This window comes from Sinocyclocheilus anshuiensis, unplaced genomic scaffold (assembly GCF_001515605.1).
Source record: "Sinocyclocheilus anshuiensis isolate Anshui unplaced genomic scaffold, SAMN03320099.WGS_v1.1 scaffold239, whole genome shotgun sequence".
Classification (NCBI taxonomy): Eukaryota; Metazoa; Chordata; class Actinopteri; order Cypriniformes; family Cyprinidae; genus Sinocyclocheilus; species Sinocyclocheilus anshuiensis.
Window position 1 is genome coordinate 448,731 of NW_015549568.1, and position 26,204 is coordinate 474,934.

At 40.2% G+C, this 26,204-nt stretch overlaps 1 protein-coding gene across 1 annotated transcript; it reads right to left on the minus strand.

Annotated features, from left to right (window-relative positions):
- Window positions 1–7,027: 7,027 nt before the first annotated feature.
- On the minus strand, window positions 7,028–25,806 carry LOC107657306 (max-interacting protein 1-like). The gene is made up of 6 exons (XM_016445346.1): window positions 25,587–25,806; window positions 23,292–23,355; window positions 20,385–20,414; window positions 11,336–11,450; window positions 9,874–10,063; window positions 7,028–9,552 (listed from the first exon to the last, which is right to left on the minus strand). Exons 1-6 carry the CDS (start codon window positions 25,804–25,806, stop codon window positions 9,389–9,391), a joined length of 783 nt encoding a protein of 260 aa, XP_016300832.1. The 3' UTR covers window positions 7,028–9,388.
- Window positions 25,807–26,204: the final 398 nt, after the last annotated feature.

The window sequence follows — 26,204 nt, forward strand, 5'->3', positions numbered from 1 at the left end:
AGGAGACTGCGGAGTCTCCAGGCCAGGACCAGCAGACTGAAGGCCAGCTTCATCCATCAGGCTGTCAGGAAGCTGAACTCCCTCCCGACCTTGCCCCCCCTCCCCTCTTTTGCCCCACGCACCACTGAACTCTGACCCTCTGACGGACTCTCCCACTCCCCCCTCCCAAATACACACACACACTGTCACTTTAATCAGTCTAAATAAGCTCTTTTTGCACTACAAATCATTATATCTGCACTGTTGTTTACTTCACTGGTTTGCACTCTATCTGCCATGTGCCGTGTGCTGCTTTATATATATTTTTTTATATTTTTTTTACATTTTACCTTATTTGTATATTTGTATAGTTGTATTTTATATTTAATCTGTATATCTGTATTTATGTTCTACTGTTAGTGTTATCTGTATGCACCAAGGGTCTGAGAGTAACGCAGTTTCAATTCTCTGTGTGTATGTGCTGTACATGTGGAAGAATTGACAATAAAGCAGACTTGACTTGACTAATATGGTGGCCTCCCAGTACGTAAGAGGATGCTCAGTCTGTGCCATCTTCAAGACTCCATGCCACCTTCCAGAAGGACAGTTAGTGCCACTACCACTGCCTCGCAGACCGTGGTCCCATATTGGATTGGATTTCGGCACAGACTTACCCCCTTCTGTATCACATACCATCACCTCTGTTGTGGTGCAAACTGATTCCACTAAGAGGTTTGCCTTCTGCCTTCGAAACTGCCAAAATGCTCTTACAGCATGTATTCTGTCATTTTTGACATCCAGAGGATTGGGGATCACAGTTCATCTCCCGAGTGTGGCAGTCATTCTTCCGGTTATAAGGTATCTTCCTGAGTCTTCCGGGTACATTCCTCAGACCAGTGGCCAGACTGAGCGAAAGATCCAAGAAATTAGGAGATACCTGGGGTCCTACTGCCATGATCACCAGCACAGCTGGAGCCGTTTTCTTCCCTGGGCCAAGTATGCTCAAAACTCCCTCCGTCAGACCACCACTTGGTTAACACTGTTTCAATGCATACTCAGCTTTCAGCCACCCATGTTTTGCTGGTCAGGTGAGCCGTCGGATGTTCCAGCTGTGAACCACTGGTTCCAGGAGAGGTAGAGGGTCTGGGACTCAGCTCATACTTATCTACAACGAGCAGTACGAAGACAAAAGAGCTAGGCCGACACACTGTGATCTCCCGCTCCTCAGTACCATCCAGGACAGAATACCCTAGACCCATCTCTGCTAACCGAATTTCATGCAAACCACCCCAATCATCCAGCTCCAAGAGGACGAGGTCGTCCCCGTTGTCGCACTGTTGCATTGGGAGCCGCCCATGGAGGGGGGAGGGGTACTGTCACGTCATTCATCCACCTAATGCCAGATTCCTCAGCTCTGCCTACCTGATCACGATCACCGAAATTCTAATCCAGCACACCTGCACCATCAATCTTGTTGTTACCTCATATGTTTCAACTTACCTGGCTACCTACCTGAACTAACAACCTGGCATTAATCCTTCTTCCATCCTCTTCAATCCTCTACATCTGCTATTCCCTCAGTGATGCTCTTCTGCTATCTGCAAAGACAAAAGATTATTACTCATCAGCTAAGTCATCTTGATTGCCCATCTCGCTTATACTTACCGCATATCCTCACTTGTGTGTTTTTACAAAAAAACAGACTAGTATATTTCAGTCATTACAACTCTCGGGATAGATTGTAAAATCTTTATTAATGTAAATAGAATGTGCATAGGTTTGGTCTTGGCGGACTAGATCTGCTACACTGCTACTGCTACTGCTACTGCTGCTGCTGCGGAGCAAGACTTGATTCTGCTAAATGCTCAGATCATAAAATTAAAAAGAAACATGCTGCTGCTGCTAGAGAGAGGAAGATCCCTGTAGGCAGATGGTGCTGGGGAGGTGGGGGGCTAATATGAGGACACACATAGCACGCAGACATGGCATTCATTGAATACGTCCTGGTTATATAGGTAAACTGTAATGAGTACATGAATCCAATTGGCTGGGAACATTGAACTGAATGAACCAATTAGAGCACAAGTAGAGTTTCATGGCTGAACCAAAGCCACTAGAAGGCAAGCCTGCAACCTTTAGCCAAAAAAGCGTAACGGCTGATGCTAACGCTTCCGCTTTGGCAGTACGTGGGAAAGGAGACCAGAGGGCGTTTTTTTTTAATGGATGTCAATGGAGGAGAGGCTTCACTACGCTGAATAAACAACTTTTTAGAGGAAACAGCTTATCATTTGTGACCCTGGACCACAAAACCAGTCTTAAATCGCTTGGGTATATTTTTAGCAATAGCCAAAAAAACATTGTATGGGTCAAAATTATCGATTTTTCTTTTATGCCAAAAATCATTAGGATATTAAGTAAAGATCATGTTCCATGAAGATATTTTGTAAATTTCCTACCGTAAATATATCAAAACTTAATTTTTGATTAGTAATATGCATTGCTAAGAACTTCATTTGGAAAACTTTAAAGGCGATTTTCTCAGTATTTAGATTTTTTTGTACCCTCAGATTCCAGATTTTCAAATAGTTGTATCTCGGCCAAATATTGTCCTATCCTAACAAACCATACATCAATGGAAAGCTTATTTATTTAATTTATTTGAAATTGACTGGTTTTGTGGTCCAGGGTCACATTTAATAAATCGACAGCCTATCAGCTACTCTCCAACATGTTTTACACTAAGCAGTAATTTTGGATTGAACTATTTTTTTTCTTGGTTTACACCGAGAAAAAAATGGCGTTTTATAAGAGAAGTCACTGACTTTTTGCGACAGGTGGGATACAGCTTACGGCATTTCTCATTCATTCCTATGGTATCCGTAAATGGCTATTGAGTGTCGCACAACTCTGACTGAATTTCAATGATGTCAAGGCTGTAATGTGACTGGTTATTAAGCACTTTATGTTCGTTCAGTCTTTAAAACCACTGTGTTTATGTTCTGTGGAAAAAAATTTTAACATATTAACGTGACAAGTTTGTTTCAGAAAAGGAGTCAAAAGGAGACAAAGACTTAATGAATGTCAGCTCTGGGTTTGATCCCAAGCATATAATTCACATGAAAGTGTGATGTTTACAGTGAACAGACATGAAAATTAGAGAGAGTCAATGAGTAACAGCTGCACAACTGCAGTAGGCCTATCTCCTTTAAATCAGGTTAAATACTCATGTAAAAATGTTTTACATTTTCAAATTGAAAGTTGTCAGAAAACAAACCAAATTTCATAAATTATTTCAGGAATGTAAAACTGTGTAAAATGACTAAATAACAGTGCTGTGAGCATGAGTTCAGCTCTGACTTCCTCTCTTCTCTGTGTGCTTGAGGTTTCGTAGTGTTTCCGCTCACAGTACGAGATGTTTGTATGATCACAGTATAGAAGATATTCATCTGGATCAGACGATGAAGATCATCCAGCTTTTCATCTGTGAGTTTATCACATCACATTTGATTTATAAAATGGGTTTTCTTTTGATTTAATGTCTTAAAATGTGTTTTGTTTCTCTCATAGATCTGTTCATGTGGTCTCAAGCCACAGAGAGTCTAACAAACACAGCAGTAACTTTAGGAGCTGATGTGAATATAAGCTGTGATCTTGATATAGAGGAGATTTACTGGTACAGACAGAAGTCACCGGATCCTCCAGTGTTCATCTTACGCACTTTTGATAGCACATACGAAGAAGGTATTCATCAAAACAGCATCTTCAAACTCAAATACTTGGTGAAAACTAACAGTCGTCTGTTCATCAGAAATATCACCACTGAGGAATTAGGAGTTTATTATTGTGTGAAAAGTAGTGAACCACTCAAATTCAGCAACGGCACCAAAATCTACATCACTGGTGAGTAATTTTCATACTTTTATATTTTTAAAGTTATTATATAACTTATATGATTTACTGTATATAAAATTACTTATATTGGTGTTCCATACATTACATGTGAAAATGTATAAGATTTTAATGTTTTTAAAATTGTCCTGTCATTCTGCCAGCATAAAAATGGCTAATATCTGTCTTAAAATTAAATAGAATAAAAATGTCAATTTTTACAGATTTTGTCCACAAGAATCAGACAGATTTAGTTCCCCAACACCAGAAAGCGTGGCTAATTGTTACCATCATCACATCTGTCCTGAGTGTTTTTGTGATCATTGCAGTAATAGGTGTGTGTTTTTCAGATTAATTTAGTAATTCAGCATAATAATGTATCGATCGAATTGTTATTGTTTGTTGAAACTGGCAGAGAAGCTGAAATAGGTTTCTTTGGATTATGGTTATATATTTCTTTGGTCAAACAGTATTAGCTGCTGTTTGATTCGTGACATTATTTAATGAATCTCAGTGATGTTTAATTTTTATTGCTGTTTCAGCTTTGATAAAGAGCTGTGCAAACTCCACTAAAGCATGCGAAGAAGAGACCAGCAGAGACATGAATGAGCCACAGGTGAGTCATTTAATACACACAAACATCATTTTACCATCATCTCACACATTCACTGCTGTTTCTAATCGCAGTCACAGATTAGTGATTAATTCAGATCATCTGAAAAACTGGAATTGCTACTATTCTGTTATATATATTAGCATGCGTATTTTCTGTTTTTTTAAATGTCTGTTATTTGAACAACATTAACATACAGTAATGTTTAATGTCGGGCTCATCGTTTCTCTCTCAGTTTGCTGAAGTCGTTCTGTTGAAGCATCTCAATGGCAGCAGCTCTTGTCAGACCGTGTGCAGCTTCTCTCTTCTACAGTCAATAACAGATGAAGGCGGTTCAGGAGAGACAGAGAATCTGAATGATTTCTGAGAAATGCTTTAGATTGAAATAAACAGTGTTTTAAATGTCAGTTCATTCGTGCTTTGAAAACCTGACGGCATGAACAAATTGCATTTGAGGTGAAGAAAACCCAGAACTGAGATACAAAAAAAAGTATAGCAGTTTTAGAACCTGCACTCTAGACAAGACCCTGGATGTCATTGGCTGTCAAGTGACCAAAAGAGTGGAAAGTTTCTGGGTTTGGTTTTGCGCTTCAGTTGAGTTTAACCACATGATGTAGCCTTTGCTAAAAACAAAAAGTCATATATAATAATGTTTATACAAATACTCTAGGTAAGGTAATACTTGTTCAAAACAATCGCTTTAGCAAAGTCTGTACTTTCTGTTTATTTTGATCAAATAATTCATTGTCGTTCAATATATATGGGCTACTGTCATTCAAATATGTTAATATAAAATACAGAAACAAACTTATTTTAAAAAGTAAAGATTCTGAAAGCATTGAAAGGGATCCCGTGCTTTAATATAGATTTACAATAGTAACAATAAATCATATTTTATTAAATTATATTATTAATATTATATTGTTGTTTCATAAGATGGACGCCCAACTTAATATATGATATTTACCATCTGATTCTATCCGTCAACGAATGGAAAAACTAGCCAGCTATTTATTATCATGTTAATTATTGTGCCTTTCGGCCCAACAGCAGGGGCGCTTTTTACCCCAAATACCATACTTTTACATAATCTTTATTAAAAACCTGTCGCTTTAATTACCTTGAGCAAAACTGAAAATCATTAACAAGACCTTTGTCTCAAAATATAGGCATATTCAATAATTTTAGCTATTCTCATTTGCTACTTATATATAAAAAATAGATCAAATTAGCAAAGACATGCCATCTTGTGGTTTAGAGGGGAAACGAATCAAATGCGCCTTTAGCCCCGTTGTAGCACGTGTGTGTTGTATTTTCACACACGGTATTTTAACTTTTAAACTCACTATTTTAACACGCTTGTTTTCTCTTGTCAGTGTTTGTCATAGACGGCTACAGTGCCGACACACACAGATTAGCTGCTGCTCGAAACAAGTAGGAATTCCTTCAATTTATTGCTGTTACCATGTTTTCATGTCGCACGCCTTGCAAGCATGAAACTAAACATTTGTTTCAATTGAAACTGATCATTTTAAGTGCATTAAATAAAGTTTATTAATAAATATTAAATAATTTCAAACACCTCAGGGTTATATAGGCTAACAACAGATCAGGGGTGTAAAATGCTTGAATAATTTTCACTTGATTACTGTACTTAAGTATTATTTTGGGGTATTTGTACCTTTTTCCAAGTACAATTGAAACTGACTACTTGTACTTTTACTTGATTACATTTCTGAAGAAAAAAACAGTACTTTTTACTCCTTACAATTTTATTTCATCGTGAGAAGTACATTACGTTTTTATTTTATCTTATGCACAATAAATATGGTAAACGGAAGCTCAAATGTGAGCTTGATGTGAAAACTAATGATCAAGGTTTTCACGCATCAAGCACACACATTTCTACTTCAGTTATGACTTTCATCAGATAAATGTCTGGCTTCAAAATCGAATCTGAGGAAGCATATTGGGGTAGCAGTTGCGTTTTCCAACAAAAAAAGTTTAAAAGTTTTTTTACACCTCTGCAACAGATAGGCCTATGCTAATGCAACTAGAACAGATGGCAAATCTGAGCTATCATTGATGACCTCTAGAGGGCAGCAGAGGATAAATAACAGATTTTAAATCCATACCGGTGTGACGCACAGATTTTTTATTTTTTTTTTTCTGATCAGTGTTTGTTTTGAGATCGTAAAATGCAGCATCAGTTTCTATGTGTGCGCACAATAAACAATAACAAGTCAGACCCCTAGATGGCGCCAAATGAAAAGGGATTCATTTTATTCTGATATCATGTCACTTCAAACTGCACAAAATGGCTCTTATATTTTTTTCAAAAGATTTTTTTGTGTGAGGAAATTAATTGTGTAAATTAAATTATGCATAAATTATTTAATGTTAGCAGCATATTTAATGAAGCGCTACACAATAACTCAAACAATAGGCTACTGGAGACTTACTGTGCTGTTTTCTATTTACGCAAAACCTCAAATTATTTACATCAATAAAAAAAGAGAATGAAGAGAAACATGAGGCATTTCCGGATCTTTTTTGACAATCTTGGTGTTTATTGTAAGTATTGCATTTTAACTCACAGCTAGAATCAGAGAGCATGTTTACAAAGAGTGGCCACAGGTTCATCAGGACCTCGGTTCCTTCCGGGCGGAAAAGATTCGTCTTTAACAGACCCGCCCCCCTCCGGAGCGACTGAGATCAGAGACGCGGGAGTGCTGATCCCAGACCAGCACCACTTCTCTGGGAAGTGTCCTTGAATTCGGGCCTGGGTCGGTACAGTGACCTCAACAGGACACGGGCCGTTCTCTTCAAACAATTAAATTAAATAAAAGCAAAACCAAAAGCACTGGCATCTCAGTATAGGCCCTGGCTTTAAATAGTGCAGATTCATAAAACAATAAGAATGAAAAGGAGGGACAATAAAAGACAAAAGCAACGTGTCCTCTCGTGAGGAGACAACAGAGGTTCTCGTCTGTGGTTTGGCCAGGTGTTGATAAAGCACCGTTGAGTTCAGTTCAACGCGCGTGAAAACGCCTCCGTGGCGCTCGTCCGCGCGACCAAAAGAGTTTGTTCTAAACGCAATGAATTTACACCCGACTAAAACTCTCTTAACTGGGGTGAGTACAACTACTCCACACATATGGGCCGTTCAGCAGCCAGAAGCATTTGGTTGATGCTGGATCGGGACACCTAGCAGATGTCCGTACTGCTGGCGGAGCGTTTACAAATTAGACTTGGCTTTAAAACGCACTACAACGCAGCTCTGCATTTAGGGAGGAACTATAAAATAAAAATAATAAATCACAGACGGAGTGAGTTTACGGTTTAGAAGAGAATAATCTAAAAGGGAGGGATATGGCGAATGAAATAAGTTAACCCTTTCCTCCGCTTTCGGATCAAGGGGAGAAAATAAATACGAATTAAGGAAAGTTGATGAAGTCTGAATGCTTCATCTCACACAAAATAATAATAAAAATAAAAAATTAAGAGTTTAACATAGTACAGCGGGAAGGAAGAGTTCGACGCGCATGCGCCGCTCACTCCACGTCCACAGCGCACGATACTAGTAGTGGAATGCCTTTCAGCTTTAAAAGAAATACAATTCTGAACATAAAGCCGAATAAATAAAGAGCGCCACTCAGAGTTAGCATGCTATTAACAGACCACTGCCTGCGGTCACTCGTTCTTGTGTGTCCGATTTTAAGTACTTCAGAGTGTTGGATTTCTTAGTTTTGTTTAGTTTTAAAGAAAGTTGTCAAATTCCTGGGCAGCCACAGAATTGAAACTACTTAGGTTTCAACCAGCATAATGAACAAATAATACTGTCCATGCCACCGCAAAAGACTCTCAAGAGGAAGATAGTCAATCTTTGCAAAAATATAATTTAAAATGCACAAAACACAAGACATACAGCAACAGAGGCAATTTCTACCCATGGGTAACTACCTTTTTTTCAGCTCAGTTTTTATTTTAACTTTAATTTATTAAACTATCGTATTTATGTACAAAAATGAGCAAGTTGGCGTTGCTCTTTTGGACGGACACAAGTGTTGTGTCTCAGGAGTAGGAGTGCTAATGTGTTGATCTGACTACAAGAGTTTATTGCTTATTTCTGCCAGGAGAGACATCTATAGTTAAACACGGGGGTGGATATTTCTCTGACGTGGTGCCAGTTCTACGGAGGGCTCTACGTGGTCGAGTGCAAGATCGCTGGGTTTTAGCTGCTGCGTGGAAAGTACCTCCACAGTTTTAAATGCACCAAAAATTCCCACAGCCATGGGATCGTAGTTTTTCTGTTGTCTCTGATGAACACAGTAGATCTTTCTGCTTTATCGGTTTTTGTCACATAGCACCAATGACAGTCCTCGTCGCCGTTCAGCAGCGACTTTAGAACCATTAGACCGGGTGTGAAGGAAATCAACAGGTTCGGGGCTTCTTGTGTTGATATGGAGTTACGCATGTCAGGTGATCCAATTTAGGTGGGTTTAGTTGAATGTTTCACTAGTGACCAGTTCACGACCCATTCATGTAGAGAATTAACAATCAGGGGTTTGAATTAAAAATTAACATCTATTTTTATACATCTTCGCTTTCCTTTCGGAAAAAGGGGATTTAGATAATGACAATTTATCAGAAAAGTCTCTTATTCAGGAATAAAACCTTCTAATAACCCAATTAAATCACAATCACAGATTGTTTCCATCTCATTCATATTCTCTCAGATACATTCACTAATTTAAAACATCAGGCATTCTATAGGGCGGGCGGTGTTCTGGTCACCTGACTTAAATAAGAGTCTCTGATTGGTCGAGGAGGGAAAGGTGGCTAGGAGGCAGGACTAATTTCGAGGGCTGGGATAGTGTGTGTGTGTGCGTAAAGGGGGAGCTCGTTTTATGAGCTGAAGGCCAGTTTGATGCTGCAGGAGGAGTAGCCCTCATCGCTGGCAGTGCTCTGTAGACTGCTGTGGTCGTCCAGATCGCTGGTGCTGGCTGTGCTAATGCTGTCCAGCTCTCCATGAGAGAACTCTGTGCTCTCCACGTCAACCTCCATCTCTTCTGTGTCCAAAGAGAGTGAAACAAAGTCAGACAACATTATCATTGCATCTTGTATCACATCAGGTATGTCACATGAAAAGGTGACTGATATCTAGAACAATAGATGATAGAGCGACAGATAGATTGACAGACAGATATAGATAGACAGACAGACAGACATATAGATATATAATATAATAGATGGATGGATGGATAGATATAGATTGATGGATATAGATTGATGGATGGATGGATATAGATGGATGGATGACCATAGAACAATAATGACAGACAAACAGAATAATAGAACAATAGGTAGACAGATTAACATGAAGCTCCAACCTTGGTCTGAGTCTGAGCGGTCGGATCTCTCGGAGCAGACGGTGGAGCCTACGCTGTCAGTGTGTATCCTCTCGCCCTCCAGCACGCCCCCGCCGCCCCGCAGCAGGTCCAGTCGCCTCTGGAGGTGACGCTGCTCTCGCTCCAAATTCTCCAACTGATACTGAAACTTGCGCTCCGCTTCCTCCAGTTTCTGTGGAAAGACAAAGAATGGTGACTCATGGATAATTACAGAAAATCACTAACGGCACATACAAAATAATTCACTTGTAATCAAAGGTTATTACAGCGAATGCATAAGTAAAGGCATGTTCAGCGTTACAAGACCTTTAATTTATTTAGTCCCTTTTCATCACTTCAGGATTGGGAAATGCTGCAAGCCAGATTCAAACCTGCATTGATTTGCAAGAGCACTAACCAAAATTTTAAACAACTTCATTAACATCATGCTGTATGAAATAGCAGGACGGGTGATTTAAAGAGATGTGCATTTTGTCAAGCTCATGTGACTGATGGATTTGTTTACTACAGTTCTGAACCCAGTTCGGATCAATAATCCCTCCACAAGTGGCCCTTGTGACCTTATAATACATTACGCTAGAACAATGCAGCATGACCCCAGCTACAACCACTAATGCATACACGCACACACACACACATGCACACACATAACTGGTCGGGACAGCTTAACCTGTTATTACGGGAAAACCAGTAGGACTTTAGAATGAAAGCCAAACTGAAAATACATGGTTATTATCAGATACATATTTTCAACAATAGAAAGTATCTGTGTGTAGTGCTTGACATGCGTTTTACAAAAAAGCTCTTAAGGGATAGAAACTGATTTGTCACATTAAGGGACGTGGCTCTGCTTACAGGAAGCTGTTGTGGGTTTCTTTGTAAGGTGTTGTGGCTGTCTAAATGTGCGGATGTAAATAATGTGAATATTTTATATAGGTGTAGTCTTTTACATACAATAAATAAAACAGCTTTTATTTGACTACTGATGCAGACTTCATCTCATGTGAATGAACAATCTTTTTTCAAAAACCTGTTAATTTCTTGGTGTTAAACTTTAATGATAAATGATAGCAATTGAGATATGATTAAATACTGGTGTTGTATCAGCTGTCCACCAATCCACCAATTCAATAATCTTAAAATGTCAAATTTAAATAGAGTAAAACTGGCTTGTGATTTTCATACATGGGCAAAATAATGTCTTAAAACAAACAAAAAAAATTTAGTGATACCTTAGGTTTTTTTATTCTTATTGTTTAGAGTGGACAAGACATCACAAGCAGAGACAGGGGCAACAGGATGAGTAAATGTGGCGTGTCAAATTCAAACTCATATTTCCCACATAAGCACCATGGCTCAATGTGTCAGAGCATGTGCGCAAACCACTAGGCCACAGCTCTAACACCACTGTCTTAATTTAGGAGCTCCTCTCAAGTGTGTTTACCTTTATGTGTGCTTTGGCCTTGTTGAGCAGTCCCAGAGTGGTGTGACGGCTGCAGTCTGGTCCCAGCGGGATGAGAGACTTCAATTGCTCCAGACACAAACGAAGATGGGCTCGCCTGAAACATGACAAACAGAAACGTCAGCCTCATCCACACACACAAACACACACCCTAAAAGAAAAAAAATGGAACGAACTCGCTGTTACTGAACCTTTACCTGAGTGATTTGACCAACAGCTTATGAGACAACACCTCATTCTCTAGCTTAAACACAAAGCACGCACACACACCCACACATGACACTGACTACTTCAAGATTGTATTCTAGTTACTCAAAGTGCTTGAGGTTGTGATTGTTCACTTTCTGATGCAAAAGTGCCCTGTGTGCATATCTCATTCAAAATATTTACAAAAACTACAATAGCATATCAGTGACAATAAAATAACACTGACATCCAACACTGTCTTTAAAACATGAGCAGACTCGTTCTACATTTTATGAGTTTACGTGTTTGCATATAGCACGTGTGTCTGTAATTGTGTTAAGACTTTTCAACATTCTGTTTGCATTTCACCTTATAGGCAATGAAGATGGCTGCTCGCTTTCTTTCTTTCACACACACACACACACACACACACACACACACACACACACACACACAGTCTGTCTGACCTGTGACAATGGTGGTAGATTTATCACAAGCCTTATCGCCGAGCACCACCGAGAGGGCACTGTTATCAGGACACCCGTCTCACACACACACGCCTGGCGCAGACGCTCCACTGTCTGCCTCGGTGTGTGTGGACATTGATTGATCAACCTGGTGCATTAATGGCTATAGGGGGCAGACTGGTATTTAAGATTTACTTGTAGCTCATACAAATTACTGCACCAGGCCTCTAGTTCGTCTACACACATTTTGCCCAACAACCCCTTCACCGTGGCAACCAGATGTAACCCAAATATCTTTAAAATACTTCTCACGCTATCTACATATCTATCTCCAGACATGACAGTGTCACGTCACACACTCAAGCAGTGCTTGCCTGGAAGGCCGTATATATGTGCGTGTGTTTGCTTTCTTCTGCGTGTGGCGTAATAAATGACTTCGTTTCTGTCAGCAGACAGATACCGTGCCAAACAACAATCAATAAGTCTTGTCGTGTCTTACAATCACTAAGTGAAAAACAACATCTTTAAAAGACTAGAAAATTATGACATTACGCATTAACACTTTAGTTTCTTTGGTACCTAAAAAGATCAGTTGCATAAAGTGAGAAAACAAAACAGAAACCAACGCAAAAACACAGACAAAAGCTAGACTTAAAACTGTTTCAGTTACTATGAATAACTTGCGTTGTCAACGACAATGCATGCACAGTAAAGTTATGAAACACAGATGAACTATCACATTAGCTTTGCTGCATGCAAAATCAAAAGTAGCAGTGTCATTCCTACATAGGCAGCTGCCTTCTAAGGAGGCATGCTACGCTCTTAAAAAGAAGGGTTCTTTATTGGCATCAATGAAGAACCTTTCCACTGCACAAAAGTTTCTTTATAGTGGAAAAAATATTTTTTAGACTTTTAAATTCCTTTTGGAACATTTATTTTTAAGAGTAAACACTCTTTGAACCTCATAAGTGGCTGATTTGAAAAACTTTACATGAACAAACAGCCCTCCGCCAAGGGAAACTCAACTTGATTCCAATGGAGTCCGATGACATTAGCATACTGCTACGCTAACAGCGCAATACTGCACACAGAAATAGTGTGTAAAATTATTATTTTTATTGACTTTTTTGTTGCATTGCATTCTGGGATTGCCTTCTCCACAAAGGAGAATGTGACTAAAACAAGTTAACTATAATGCCTTAAAATGCTGCCTCTGTAGGTTCATTTGGTTTTGGAACCGAGTAGATGAATGACCCTTGATAATCGTGGGTGTGCAGAATCTGTGCTTCAAAGCTGCAAGCCGAGTCTATTCTTCTGGTCAAGATCTGGCGCTGGCAGAAGATGCCAAGTTTTATACTCCTCTGCATTAGTCATTAAGAGAACTCTACAACTCGGTTTAATAATAACTCAAATCAAATGTGCCTCTTACGTTTAAGCATGTTCAGACATGCTTTCTCTTACACCCCAAGCAAGAATTATATTATGACAAAACATCTTCACATTTCCTTTAAATGACTCATAAAAAATAAACACACACGCTCATAGTCAGGGCTGTCATGATCGTGAATTGGTTGGATTACATTTAATTATCAAACAAACAATTGAAATATATAATGTGCATTCATGTGCACTTGCATTGTAATGTATAGATAGATAGATAGATAGATAGATTATTGGTAAATAATGAATGGAGTTAGCATAATGCTATGGGTATGACATGGTAATAACTAATGTCAAGGTCAAGAGGGGGTCAACACCATTCAAACACACTCTCAAATTATAATCTGCATTAAGAACAAAAAATTCAACACATTTTCCCCACACAAGAGCATGGAAAAAGTATGCAGATTATACATTGGACTGGCTATTTGCCAACTATTCATTTATACACGTATAATCATAGCTTGCTTCAAAAGCAGGAAATCTCACGTTTTCCCATGCAGCACCTCGGTCTTTGCAGCAAACAAAAATCTGAACAGTCCTGCACTGATAGAAATGCACATAAAAGTATGATTTAAATCAGTCTTGAATCTTATCATTTAATTCTTTATGTGAGAACACAAACTGCATCCTCTCTCAACCAAGGACCTATTTATAGCATCACGTGCATTTAATATAGATGAATCCCAGAGCCATTTGATGGCATGGAGTCACCATACAGCAATGCACGCACACTAGAAAAGTCAGGGTTTTTTTTCTACGGATCCCCCCGTAGTATGTTTTTCTCCATTGCCTCTCATGATGCCTTTGAAGCATCGTGTCACCTGGCTGGGTTATTGCACACCACTGCACAGATTACAGAGCGAGAACAGGCTCTGGGTTCTCAAGCTCTAGTTCGGTATCTGATCAATACAGCAGGACTGACAGCTTCATCTGGGTTACCAGCTTGTTTAAGCCTTGCTTTATTTTAAGGTTTGGCAACGTGCTTTCTGATGTCACAATGGGTGAGCGCGCAGACGTGTCCCCATCATATCAGTAACAGTCCCGAGCTCTCGAACAGCTCTCAGATTAAACGAGAGCGGTATCCACCCCCACCACATAAACACACACAGATGGGAGGCCATTATTGGTGCTAGTCCAAAACTGGACGAAAAGCAACGTGAGCATGACATTAAGAGAGATGTACCAACCTAAAAGCAACATACACTCACGCTGGGAATAAAAGCAACCTTCAAATGTGGGCAGAGAAGGAGGGAGGGAGAGATGGTTGCAGATGTAAAGTTAGAAGGTGGGGGTAGTCAGGATAGAGAGAATGAAAGGGAGATGAATAAAGAGGTAGGAGGAAAAGACAGATACAGGTGGAAAGAGAGTAGAGACAGACACTATGACGGCACTATATGTAAACATGCTTGGAAGTTAGAAGGCGGGGGTAGTCAGGATAGAGGGGATGGAAGGGAGATGAATAAAGAGGTAGGAGGAAGAGAAAGATACCAGTGGAAAGAGAGTACAGACAGAAACTATGATGGCACTCTACATAAACATGCTTGCAAACACAAAGCCTTTGAGCCATGCATGGTGAACCAATGACAGCTTACTGTACGACACACGAAGGGGGGTGGATGTGCAAAAACACACATTTTCAAAATCGACCAGTGCATGGGTTGCCTGCATATAGCTAGTCGACTGACTAGTCTCATTCAACATCAACAGAGCATAAAGTAATGGAATGGGCTACTTGGACTACTTTTAACTTGATCCATATCTTGAATGCAGTTTTCATAGTGGGATGCTCAAAAAAATATAAAATTACAAACAAACAAATGAAAAAATGTAGTCTCTTTTCCAATTGTCTAGTCAGTTGTTGTGCAGCTAGTCAAAAGTTGAGACCCATCCATAGTAGGGGGAGACAGATTGAGACCTATATCGGGCCGAGGATATACCTTTGCTGTACCCCTGGATAAACACGCACTACTGGTAGAGCAATGGCTACAATCCACAGGGAAATAAAGGAGCACATACAATCTCAGACAGTACCAGCTGTGGTGGAGCAAGGTTCGCTCTGGCCCATCAGTAACTCGTGGATTAGTTCACACGTGCTGAGCTGTAATCTGCTCCGCACTGCCCAGACCAGCAGACCCCACTCACATGCCCACAGAGTTTATGTGTGTGTGGTCATGTGATTGCTGCCCCCATCCCTAAAGCTCCTGCAGATGGCTGTGTGCATAGAAAACACAGATTCTCTATTGTATGGCTCTCTATTACGTGGGTTTCAATTGGCCAGAAGGTTGTGGACACTTTAGATAATCTAATAAACGTGAGGTGATCCCAAAAACAAACGGGACTAAATCAGAAAACAGAAACGTCACCAGATGTTTGGATCACACCACTCTCTCTCTCTCAGAAAATCCACTCAATCCACTTTCCTTCCCTGGAAGGACGCCTAATCCGAACACAAAAAATACACACACAGTGGTGGTGGAAGGCCATGACACACAAAGCAAAGGACCATAGGTGCGGATCAATGTGGCTGGCTTTGATTGGATGAACTTCAGGGGCTTTGATTGGATGGCTGGATAGTATAGCTTTGTCCCGCCTGCCATGATGATTCCCTAGGTCAAGCATAACTCAATATATGACACTCTGTGATAGGCTTCAGGGCCGTAACCACCACAAACATTGAGGAGTACATGTCACCCCAATATTTAGACCAGTGGTTGATGGTTTTTTTCAATGGCCAATCATTAAGCAATTACATTTGGTGCTTGCGCCAATCTTGAATGTTTGGTTACAACCTTGACAGGCCTGCAAACTGTCATACTTTGACACAATGTAGAAACAAAAAAAACCCACAAATTTCATTATCAGGTTTTAAGGGTGTTACTGGTGACATTGAACTGACTGTATCATTCAGGAACGTTACTTACTTCATATATTTCTGCCTGTATTTCAAGAATTTGGTTGTACTAGTAAGGAGGAGTCTAAAAATATTGGGTGTGGATGTATAGCCAGGTTAATGATGCCATCAAGGATGTGGGTCTGTTTGTGTGTTGTTTCTGTAACCTTACACACTAGTAACAATGCGTGTTGCATTTGAAGTGAGATTGGGTCTCTGTGCAATGAAACACTGTGTTCTTTTACAGAGCACAGTAAATATGGGGCAAGGCACAGCAATAGTGGCCTCTGAATATCAAATGTCCTCTGTTATACTCTTCAGACATAATCCAAAGACTGCTACAGGGGTGTGTGTCCTTCCTGACTCATCCAAAACACCCAAAGCTTTGTCAACCTTCCATAGCATGAGTGTGCATCTATGCGAACATGCCCTGGCACGTGTGCGAGTCTGAATTGCTTACTTGACCAAAGATCACGCTTCCTAAGCTGCTTTTGCTGGCCAAGAAAAGCTTACAAGGCATCAGGTCAGAGAGAACAGCCAGTTCTGGCTTCCCTTCCAGGGGTTTCAGGAATTCCCAGGGGACTCCAGCTTCCTCTGTACTGCCGTAGAAAACAGGGAGGACAACATTTAAGGTCATCGGCAGTGAGTTCTTGAGGAGCACACTTTGGCAATGGATGATGTTGTATCTTCTAAACGCACTTTATTCCTAATGATTGTGGGTGGAAGTGTATTGTAGCCAATGAGCACGAGCTCCTCTATGTTCTGAAAATATATTTTCTTAGGGCCTCTGGTCTATTTTCAGTAAGCCAGCTTGGCAGCTTTATTCCTGAGCCTTTGCATTCTGACTGTCAAACACACCACGGCCCACACATCCACGACAACGTGCTTAACACACAACCAAACACCCTCGCTTTCATATATACCCAATAATTAACAACCACATGCCCATAATTGGAAATGAAATCAGTGACTTCATTTAAATTCGACATCTTCCATTCTGACATCCGAACTGTGCAACCAAACCCAAGTTCAGGAAGTTGAGGCTCACCACATATGTTCAAAGGCATCATAAGATGAAACAGCGGCATGCTTGCTTGAACACACGTGTGTTTATATGTATATGTGTGGTGGTTTGCGAGAGGCCGGAATGTGGTCACGGCTTTCATCTCCTTCCTCTTCCTTTCTCACATGCAAAAACACTGTGAGCTGTCTTACATCTTCATCAAACAGAAACGGACACAAAATGGTCACCGCTTACCAACTGGGACTGCAGTAAGGCTTTGGTGAGCAGGAAACTGTCCCCTTGTGCTTCCAGTCGGGCCACTCAAGGTATGACTGGGGGTTGAAAGGGGTGTATTACAACTTTGAGCTGGAAGGCACGTTAGATACAAAAGGTGTCCTATCTTCCAGAACTCTAAAATTCATATGGAGTCAGGATATTATGCCTGGGCGATAAAACGGTATCGATATTTATCGATGGTACACCTTCTTCAATAACTATATTAAAAAAAAATTCGATATAGTGCATGATATAGGCACGTGCCTTGAGTGACACAGACAGCACACACAAACACGAACACATGCTGAATTGAGTGCTGTGCCTGCCTGTGATGAGGAGATTGTGAATAAAAAATATGAGTTAATTTAGATGGAATGCAGGTTTTTTGAATAGACATTTATTTCCTTGCGTTGACAATTTAAATGTGCTGCATTATTTTGCTCATTATTTTCCCTCCAGTGGCCTCGGGAGACAAGCCAAAAGTTTTCTTAAGACCCATTTAATCTGCATATAAAACATTAGAAATTAGATATTTGTTTAATTTTTATTGTGTGTTTGACTGTTAAAACAAAAAAATATTTGTTGTTTCTCTCAATAAATTGGGTTAATTTAAAAATACAGTGGTTAAATTAAAAAAAAAAAAAAAATCTATTGCTCTTTGTTTTACAAAAGGTTATAAAAAATGTCAATAATTACCGATACCAAACGATATGAAACATTATATCGTTGATACATTTTTTAGGTATATTGCCCAGCCCTAGGCAATATGGTTTGGTGTTGGGTGTGGCTACCGACTGTACCTTCCTCATACTGTGTTGTGTAATATTTGTTTGTGCTGACACTAAAGGCTGTCCGACAAGCCCTTTCCTCTTTATCTGTACCAAACCCATACAACCTCACGCCGGCGCACTGACAACCCTTCACATGTGTAGACATTATCTGAGAAACCCAGCCGGTCTGGGAGGAGATGAGTCAAATTGCATGCACACATACATATGGTGCATTTAGAACTACTCAAGTAAAACTGTGCGCTTTGGTCCACCAATGATTCTGCAGCAATATCTTAGTCCAACCTTGGACAAGTTCTCACCCATGTCCCATCCAAAATGACCGGCAAGCAAATAGATGTGACACTCCATGATTAGGCTGTGCTTAAGAAAAGTAAATAGAGCTCCAGGTCTTCATATAGAGGGTCACAAAGGAGTTCCTGTTAGTCTAGACGAGTTATTTTCAGTCTTTGAAGTGGAGCCTCCAGTATTTGCGTGCACAGAGCCTAAACAGCAGGCCCCGCACGGTCGGAGTCTAATGCCTATCAGATAAGCACTCGTTAAACCAGAACATGAAGTCCATCATCTGTAAACACTCACGCATTATGCTTAGTCCACACATGGGTGGTGATTTCAAAGAAAAACACCACCCATGAGTTTGGGGAATTTTAAATAAATCACACTTGTATTATCCTAATAATGTACACCTACAGTAATTACTGGTTTCCTTCTGTGAACTTCCTATTATGCAAATGACATTGTGAAAGAAGGGGCATATGAGTGCGTCTCTGGTTTCTGACGTCTCCCTGGACTCTGGGTAGTAATCAAAAAACTGAGTAGTGCAGTAACTGCAGTAGTTGTGCAGAACCGAGGGGCGGGTGAGCCATGAGGAGTGGGAATGCCCTTAGATTAGCCGAAATGGGTCACCTCTTACTTTCACTTTTAAAGTGAAAAAGTGAAAAGGCATGTGGCCAAGTATGGTGACCCATACTCGGAATTAGTGCTCTGCATTTATCCCATCCAAAGTACACACACACAGCAGTGAACACACACACACACTGTGAACACACACCCGGAGCAGTGGGCAGCCATTTTTGCTGCGGTGCCCGGGGAGCAGTTGGGGGTTCGGTGCCTTGCTCAAGGGCACCTCAGTCGTGGTATTGAAGGTGGGAGAGAGCGCTGTACATTCACTCCCCCCACCTACAATCCCTGCCGGTACGAGACTCGAACCCACAACCTTTGGGTTACGAGTCCGACTCTCTAACCATTAGGCCACAACTTTCCACAACTTTTAGTTACCTGTTGCTGCAGGGACAAGCCGAGGCCAACTGTAGGACAATCCTTCTGTGTTTCAAACTTCCTGTTCGCCCCATGTAATGCCATTTTTATTTTTTCATATTTTAGCAATTTTGAAAAGTAGCTTCAATACTTTAGGTGAAGGGAAATATAGTATTTCAAAGCACTGCAATATTATTCCTCATGATACTTTAATGTTTTTGTAACTTTTTATAACTTAAGACCACCATTGCATAACATTACATTGTACAGTGTTTACAGATCTTTACAATGTTGACTGCAAGTCTTTTCCTGCTATGACAAATGTCAGCTATTCCCTCACTTAGCTTTACTGACACTTGCATGCCCATGCTCTACAAAAAGCATGCAGGAAATATAGCAACCAAACCACAAAGCTCCAACTTCCAATTTTGATTGTGAGTAAAAGACTGCAGTACATCACTGTTTTCAACCACAATAAACTAAACAAAAATCTAAAGCAATGCTCACATATTGGGACCCAAATATCAGCTCCTTTCCGATTTCCACCTTTTTTTTCTTTTTCAACTATTTGTAGTCATGACTTTTAGTACACATGTTCAGGTTGTGGTGCTTATGTGGTTAGTGCAAGTTAAGTGATATTGGCTTGTGATATTTCCTATCATTGCCAGTGTTCTCAGTATTACACTGTAAAAAAGTAATAATTAAAAAAAATCGCACTTACCGATTTTTCTCCAGCTCATTGTGTGTGGACCTATAAAACAAAGCAGAAGCAATGAATGAGCAAACATCAACTTGCTTGTCAGTCTGTGGTGAATTAAGTGCAAGGTTTTTATCATAACCCTCATCATAAGCATAAGCTCATTTCTTGAGCACTTATCTCCTGAATTAAACGTCAGCTCTCATCGTGAGATCAGAGAACATGTACACGGAAAAAATCCAGGCCGCTCATAAAGTACAAGGCTATGCATCAAGGATTCCAATGGATTTACTAATGAATCTTTATTGGGGGGTTGAACCAACCACAGCCAATCCAGTGGCTCCAGAGGGAATTATAAAGGCTCCTCTAAATGACCCACATGTCACTGCAACACTTTGTCTGCAACGAAAAGACAGAGAAATGAAGTGTGCAGAGCAGAGAAAGCCTATATGCGAGCACGTGAGAGAGCTCTCCTCTTCGTACAATGAGTGAGTGCCAGTGGACGAGCTCTCTCTCTCTCACCCTCTCTGAGAGCACGAGTCAGTGTTATGTTAATAATGTAAAGTCAATCAGCCGTCCCCCTAAGAGGCTCTTTGTGTGGCAGCATGCTGAAAGCTTTTCCAAAGCTCTAAATGGACGGCCGAACTAGTGCATGGCAATGCCGTTGCAGGGGCAGCAAGACGTGGCTGCAGCGTGGGCCTACTTCTCCGTGGGTCATGTGACCACTTCCCTTTATTGCCAACTATTAATACCAAGACCATGTTTCCAGGCATCTGCCTTGTCCAAATACCCACACTTGCGGCCACTTGAGAGCGCGTGCGCGCGACAGGAAGTAAGTGTGCAAGACTGTCCCAGGTCTTAAAAACGGCAAAGCACAGTGCCCTTAACGCACACTAAATCCACACCATCTCGAATACCGCTCCGGAGCGCTATTCGAGGCTTAGTGTATCCCATCATGCATCATGTTCTGGAAATAAATCGTGAGACTTTTTGCCGAGATCTCGCGAGAGGTCACGGAAACCTTTCCAATGCAAGTGAAATATTAATATAATAATTAGATATTACAAATAATTTGGTAGAAAAACAGTGTTTTTACGTTTTATTGGTGCAAAGATGAGTAGTGGTGATATTTATTTTGTACAACATTTGCAACTGCTTTTTATCACTTAATTAGAAGCACCACAAATTAAAATTATGTCATGTTATAGGGACTACTGAACAGACGTTTAGAAGTTGATTTTAAAATGCAAAGTATTTAAAATTAAAATTAAAATAAAGCTCTGTAAACACTTGCATTTTTACAACACTATAAGTGTGTCCCATCAGGTAATGAAAAGTTCGAGACACACTTGTGGTCTCCATCCTCACTTGAACACTTGGACCAAATACAGGAAATACGTCATATAAGTAGTCAAGTGGTCAAGTGCAAAGACTGCAAGTGTGGGTATTTGGACAAGGCAAGTCTGTAGCTGACCTTATGGTATTGCCACTTCTGCACGGAAGGATGTTTGCAAGCTCAGGGGAGAGGAGGAATGGAGCGAGGGAAGAAAAGATAGGTGAAAAAAACTAACAGTATGGCTGTGTTTACACAGTTTTGTTTGACAGGATGTGTAGTGTCAAGAGACATACACTCTAGGAAAAGTCCATACAAATGGGACCACGAATAGATTTGTCCAGGGTTTTTTTTAGTAATTTGAATTACACATTGCATTGTGTTTTAGGGTTAAAGGAAATGTAACGGATAATGTACTGGCAGAAAATTGCTAGTACGTTTTTCATTACACTGGCGTATTCTGTAGTTATTATTCACAGCATAAGTGCGGAAATCTTGAGTTTTAATGCTCTAAAATGTGGGTTACCCACATATGTTATTAAACATCTGTGGAAAAATATTTTTCCCTACAATCTTTCCACCATCTCCATTTCAACTGAAGCGGCCTGAATGAACTCTCCTCAGGAGACACACACAGGCATGCCAGATGATCAGATAGTGTTTTCTTTACATTCCATCCATCAGTGCTCGCTTTGTGTACAGTAACACAGACCTGAGATCAGTCATCAAGATGTCTGTTACTTAGAAATGCAACGAAACAAAACAGAGACAACTCACACAACACTAAACAGTCACACACACACTGTCTGGGAAAAAAAATAAAAAAAAACCTCTTATGAGCTGCTCACCTAAATGGCATTTTGGTCAATGCAAAACCTGTAGCTAGATGGCATTTTGATAAAAACTCAAATTCTGTAGTTAGATGGCATTTTTTGGCCAACACAAAACCTGGTAAATTGCCTATAATAACAGAAATTCTGGGCATCTCGAAACCTAGAGAACTACCTACACATACGACATTTTAGACATCACAAAAAAAGTTACCTACCTAGATGGCATGTTAAAAACGAATAAACCTACCCTTACGAAAATTAACCATGGTTTTATTATAGTAAACGTGTAGTGGACCATGGTTTTTGCAGATTGATTACATTTGTATAACAACAGTTTCACTGCAAATACCATGGTTAAACTAAGGTTAGTGTAGCAAAACCATGGTTTAACTATAATAACCATGTTTTCATGTTTCATTTGTAGTAAACCCATGGTAAATTTACACTGTTTACCCAGTTGGCAATTCTGGGCTTCACAAAACCTAGTGAGCTGCCTACCTGGATGACTTTTTTGGGCACTTCAAAAGCTAGTAAACTGTCTACCAACATAAAATTGTTTGGCATTATAGCCGCGCGCACCATTTTCGTGATTTAACAAAGCAACTGTTAACAGACGGATTAAACGCCTGATATCGTATTTTCGATTCGTTTCTTTTATGAAATCGACATTTAGCGGGAAAAGACCGGTGATCATTTTCCAAACCATGTTTTAGAAGGAGAATAACATGGAAAATTAATTTAATAAATACGCCTCAGGCTGTTCACCTTGGCAGCCTGAAAACAACAGTTGCTGTAAATAAGAGCCGTGTGTTCAAGGGACATTGGCAAAATTAAAGTACTCCTCTCGTGAGAACCAAGTGCGCAAACTGGTTTGTTTGTTTTTTCCCCCCACGGACTGTTTAGCAGGCATTAACCGCATACGCGTCCAAATAAACCGAGAATATCGACACTGCAGACTTCCGCTTCAAACGAAACGAAACGAAAGCCAGTGGCGCCCGAAGACGAAAACAGGACGTGAGTTTTCACACGGTCCCTAACCTCAACGCTGCAGCAGTCCCGTTTGACAATCAGCTGATGAGAGCTCCCCTCCCCCAAAACAAATCAAGCAACAAGTCAGATAAATCACCCGACGCCTGAATATCAGAGTAGTAAAAGTGCTTTAGGAAAACAGTCGAATACAAAGTGTATAAAACGAATAGAAACAGGTACAAAAGAGTCCCCGAGAGCCCAGCCTGCGAAGTCCCCGGAGCTTGCGCTGTTTTCTCCTCCCCCAGTTTGTTTACCTACTGTTTTAACAGCTGAGAGGTTAGAGACCTCCGCGCGGGGCATTATGGGAAATGTAGGCCTTCACCCAACAGGCCCTTCAACTCGAAAAGGACAAGCTGATTTATTATTACGCTATTACATATTAAAAGAATAACCTTGTTTGGATGGTTAAATCTATCTTTTATAGTAGTTATTTAGCGACTGTTTCATATCAAGTACATTTACACAAAAATAAGACAAAGTCTACCTAATGAATATCTAGCACATCTAGCAATATCCTATGAGACTAAAACAAATATATATAGAGAGAGAGAGAGAGAGAGAGAGAGAATAATGAATACGGTACATTAATTAATATATATATATATATATATATATATATATATTTATTTATGTATTTATTTTATATTCATTAATATACAATTTACTATTGTATTCATTGTTTTTATGAATAACAAACGTTATGAAACCAAACCCAGTTTTCCTACATAGTTGTACACTCCAAGCTAGTTAAGTAGTCATGTAACAAGCGGAAATGTTTTGTAAAATCTGCGTTACATGTGTTATAGTTAACGATAAAAATGCGTTTTAATGCTCTGTTCCCCGTTTTGATACTGCGCACTACATCTCCCACAATCCCTCACTTCCAGCCCGTTTAAGCCAGGCCCAGCAACATATGACATCACGGCACCGCAGCGCCGTGATTGGTCAGAGGCCCTAGTAAGCGTCCGCCAACGCAACACGCTCTGACCAATCAGAGCAGCGCAAAGTGCGCCATGTGGCTGTCATGTGAACACACCCCCTAGGAAACAGGAAGGCGAATTGGAGAACTCTTTAGAAGTAGATATATGCAGTCTGCATATAACATTACAGATTTAGCCGGTGTGACTCGGGCTTGCTTTAAATCGCATTGAATAATAATGAAGAAAAAAAAGAGCGAATGGCGAAAACATGATAAAAATCTATTGTTTTTGAAGTGCTTCATATTAACCTCTCTTTATAATAATAGACACAACCAGTCTTATACATTAACATGAATAAAAAAACATGGGTGCCAAATAGATTTTTCCAACAATTTCCTACCTGGACAAAGCACAATTTGATGCTCAAACGAAAACAGCTTCATATGATCAAATGCCTTTATTTATACGATAAACGTTTAATCATCATACATACTGTCTTCTATAGGTGCGTAATGGATAGATTTAGGTGCAAATTACAGTCTAGAGGTGACGTCAGCGTGTGTACTGTGCCAGCAAATGTTGTTTGTTTGTTTATTTATTTTTATACTTGTTTATGTTCCTCGAGAGAAGAGAGATTGCAAACAGCCTGGCATGTCTCACGGACTGAACTTCCCTATATGACAGTGCATGCCAGCTTGGGACAGTCAGCCTGCGATTTGGGACATATAGTGCGCTGCAGAGTGAATTATTCACCTGTTTTTGTGTCTCTGACACATGAAATGAAACATAGATACGTGAAATGTGTCGTTATATGACTTTGTGCCGTTAAAATAGCCATCAAACAATTTAAGTTTCTGCATTGTGTGCATTATAAAAATGTTAAAATATATAAAAAAAGGTCTCCTTTTACATTTTGGAAACTTGATCCTTTAAAAGCATTGTGGCTGTGCATCGCATATCGGGGCACACTGCACATGTTCCTCGTCTACTTGGCTGATTGTTCGTTGAACTCAATCCTTTGTTGTCTGAGTCTATTGACAATGAAACAGTTTGTCTGCATTACGCAAATGAGTCGAAATCACTCATATAAGCGCACTAAAATTTCACTTACTTCCATCCTTCCTCTCGGCGCTCTCAATGTAACGCGCAGCCTCCAATAAAACTTGCACATTTTTCAGGAAAGTGTTTATCATGGACGAGTCTCTGGAGTTGAAGACGTCACTGAAAGGGCAAGTAGACATCTCAAAATCTTGCTGATCCAAAGATGTTTCGGACTCCAGAAACAAGTCTTCGGCCTTCACCTCTCTTCTTTGCCTCTCAGTCCTCACCATTTTGTTCCCGTGCGCTGAATATGGTTGGAATTGAAACTGTATGTGACTTATTGTGCTGTGCTGCGCTCACTGGATCCACTGAATAAATAAGGGCAATGTAATGGATGAGGAGATAAAACACCAGCATTCCCGGGTCCTAGTGTCCGCCGGGTGCTCGCCTGTCACGTCTACGACGTACCCCCCACACAATGACGTCATCAACCTGGGACCGAGCCTTCCTAAAGCAATTTTCGTGTAATATAAAAACTAACACTGAGAGAAACATACAAGCTTTCTTGTAAGCAAATAAACCCTGATAGCACCCGTGGTGTATATAGTACCTGAAAGCCATACTCAAGTAAAAGTACAGATATCTTACCAGAAAATGACTTTGGTAGAAGTTGAAGTCACCGTTTAGA

What these genes read in the sequence shown, in the direction of transcription:
- LOC107657306 (XM_016445346.1), bottom strand. Translation starts at nt 25,806, where the DNA reads ATGGTGAGGACTGAGAGGCAAAGAAGAGAGGTGAAGGCCGAAGACTTG. An exon ending in CGCCGAGAGGAAGGATGGAA is followed by an intron (nt 23,356 to 25,586) that starts GTAAGTGAAATT and finishes GAGTACTTTAAT; the next exon opens with TTTGCCAATGTCCCTTGAAC. An exon ending in AATGAGCTGGAGAAAAATCG is followed by an intron (nt 11,451 to 20,384) that starts GTAAGTGCGATT and finishes GTCATGTTTCAG; the next exon opens with GCGAGCCCATCTTCGTTTGT.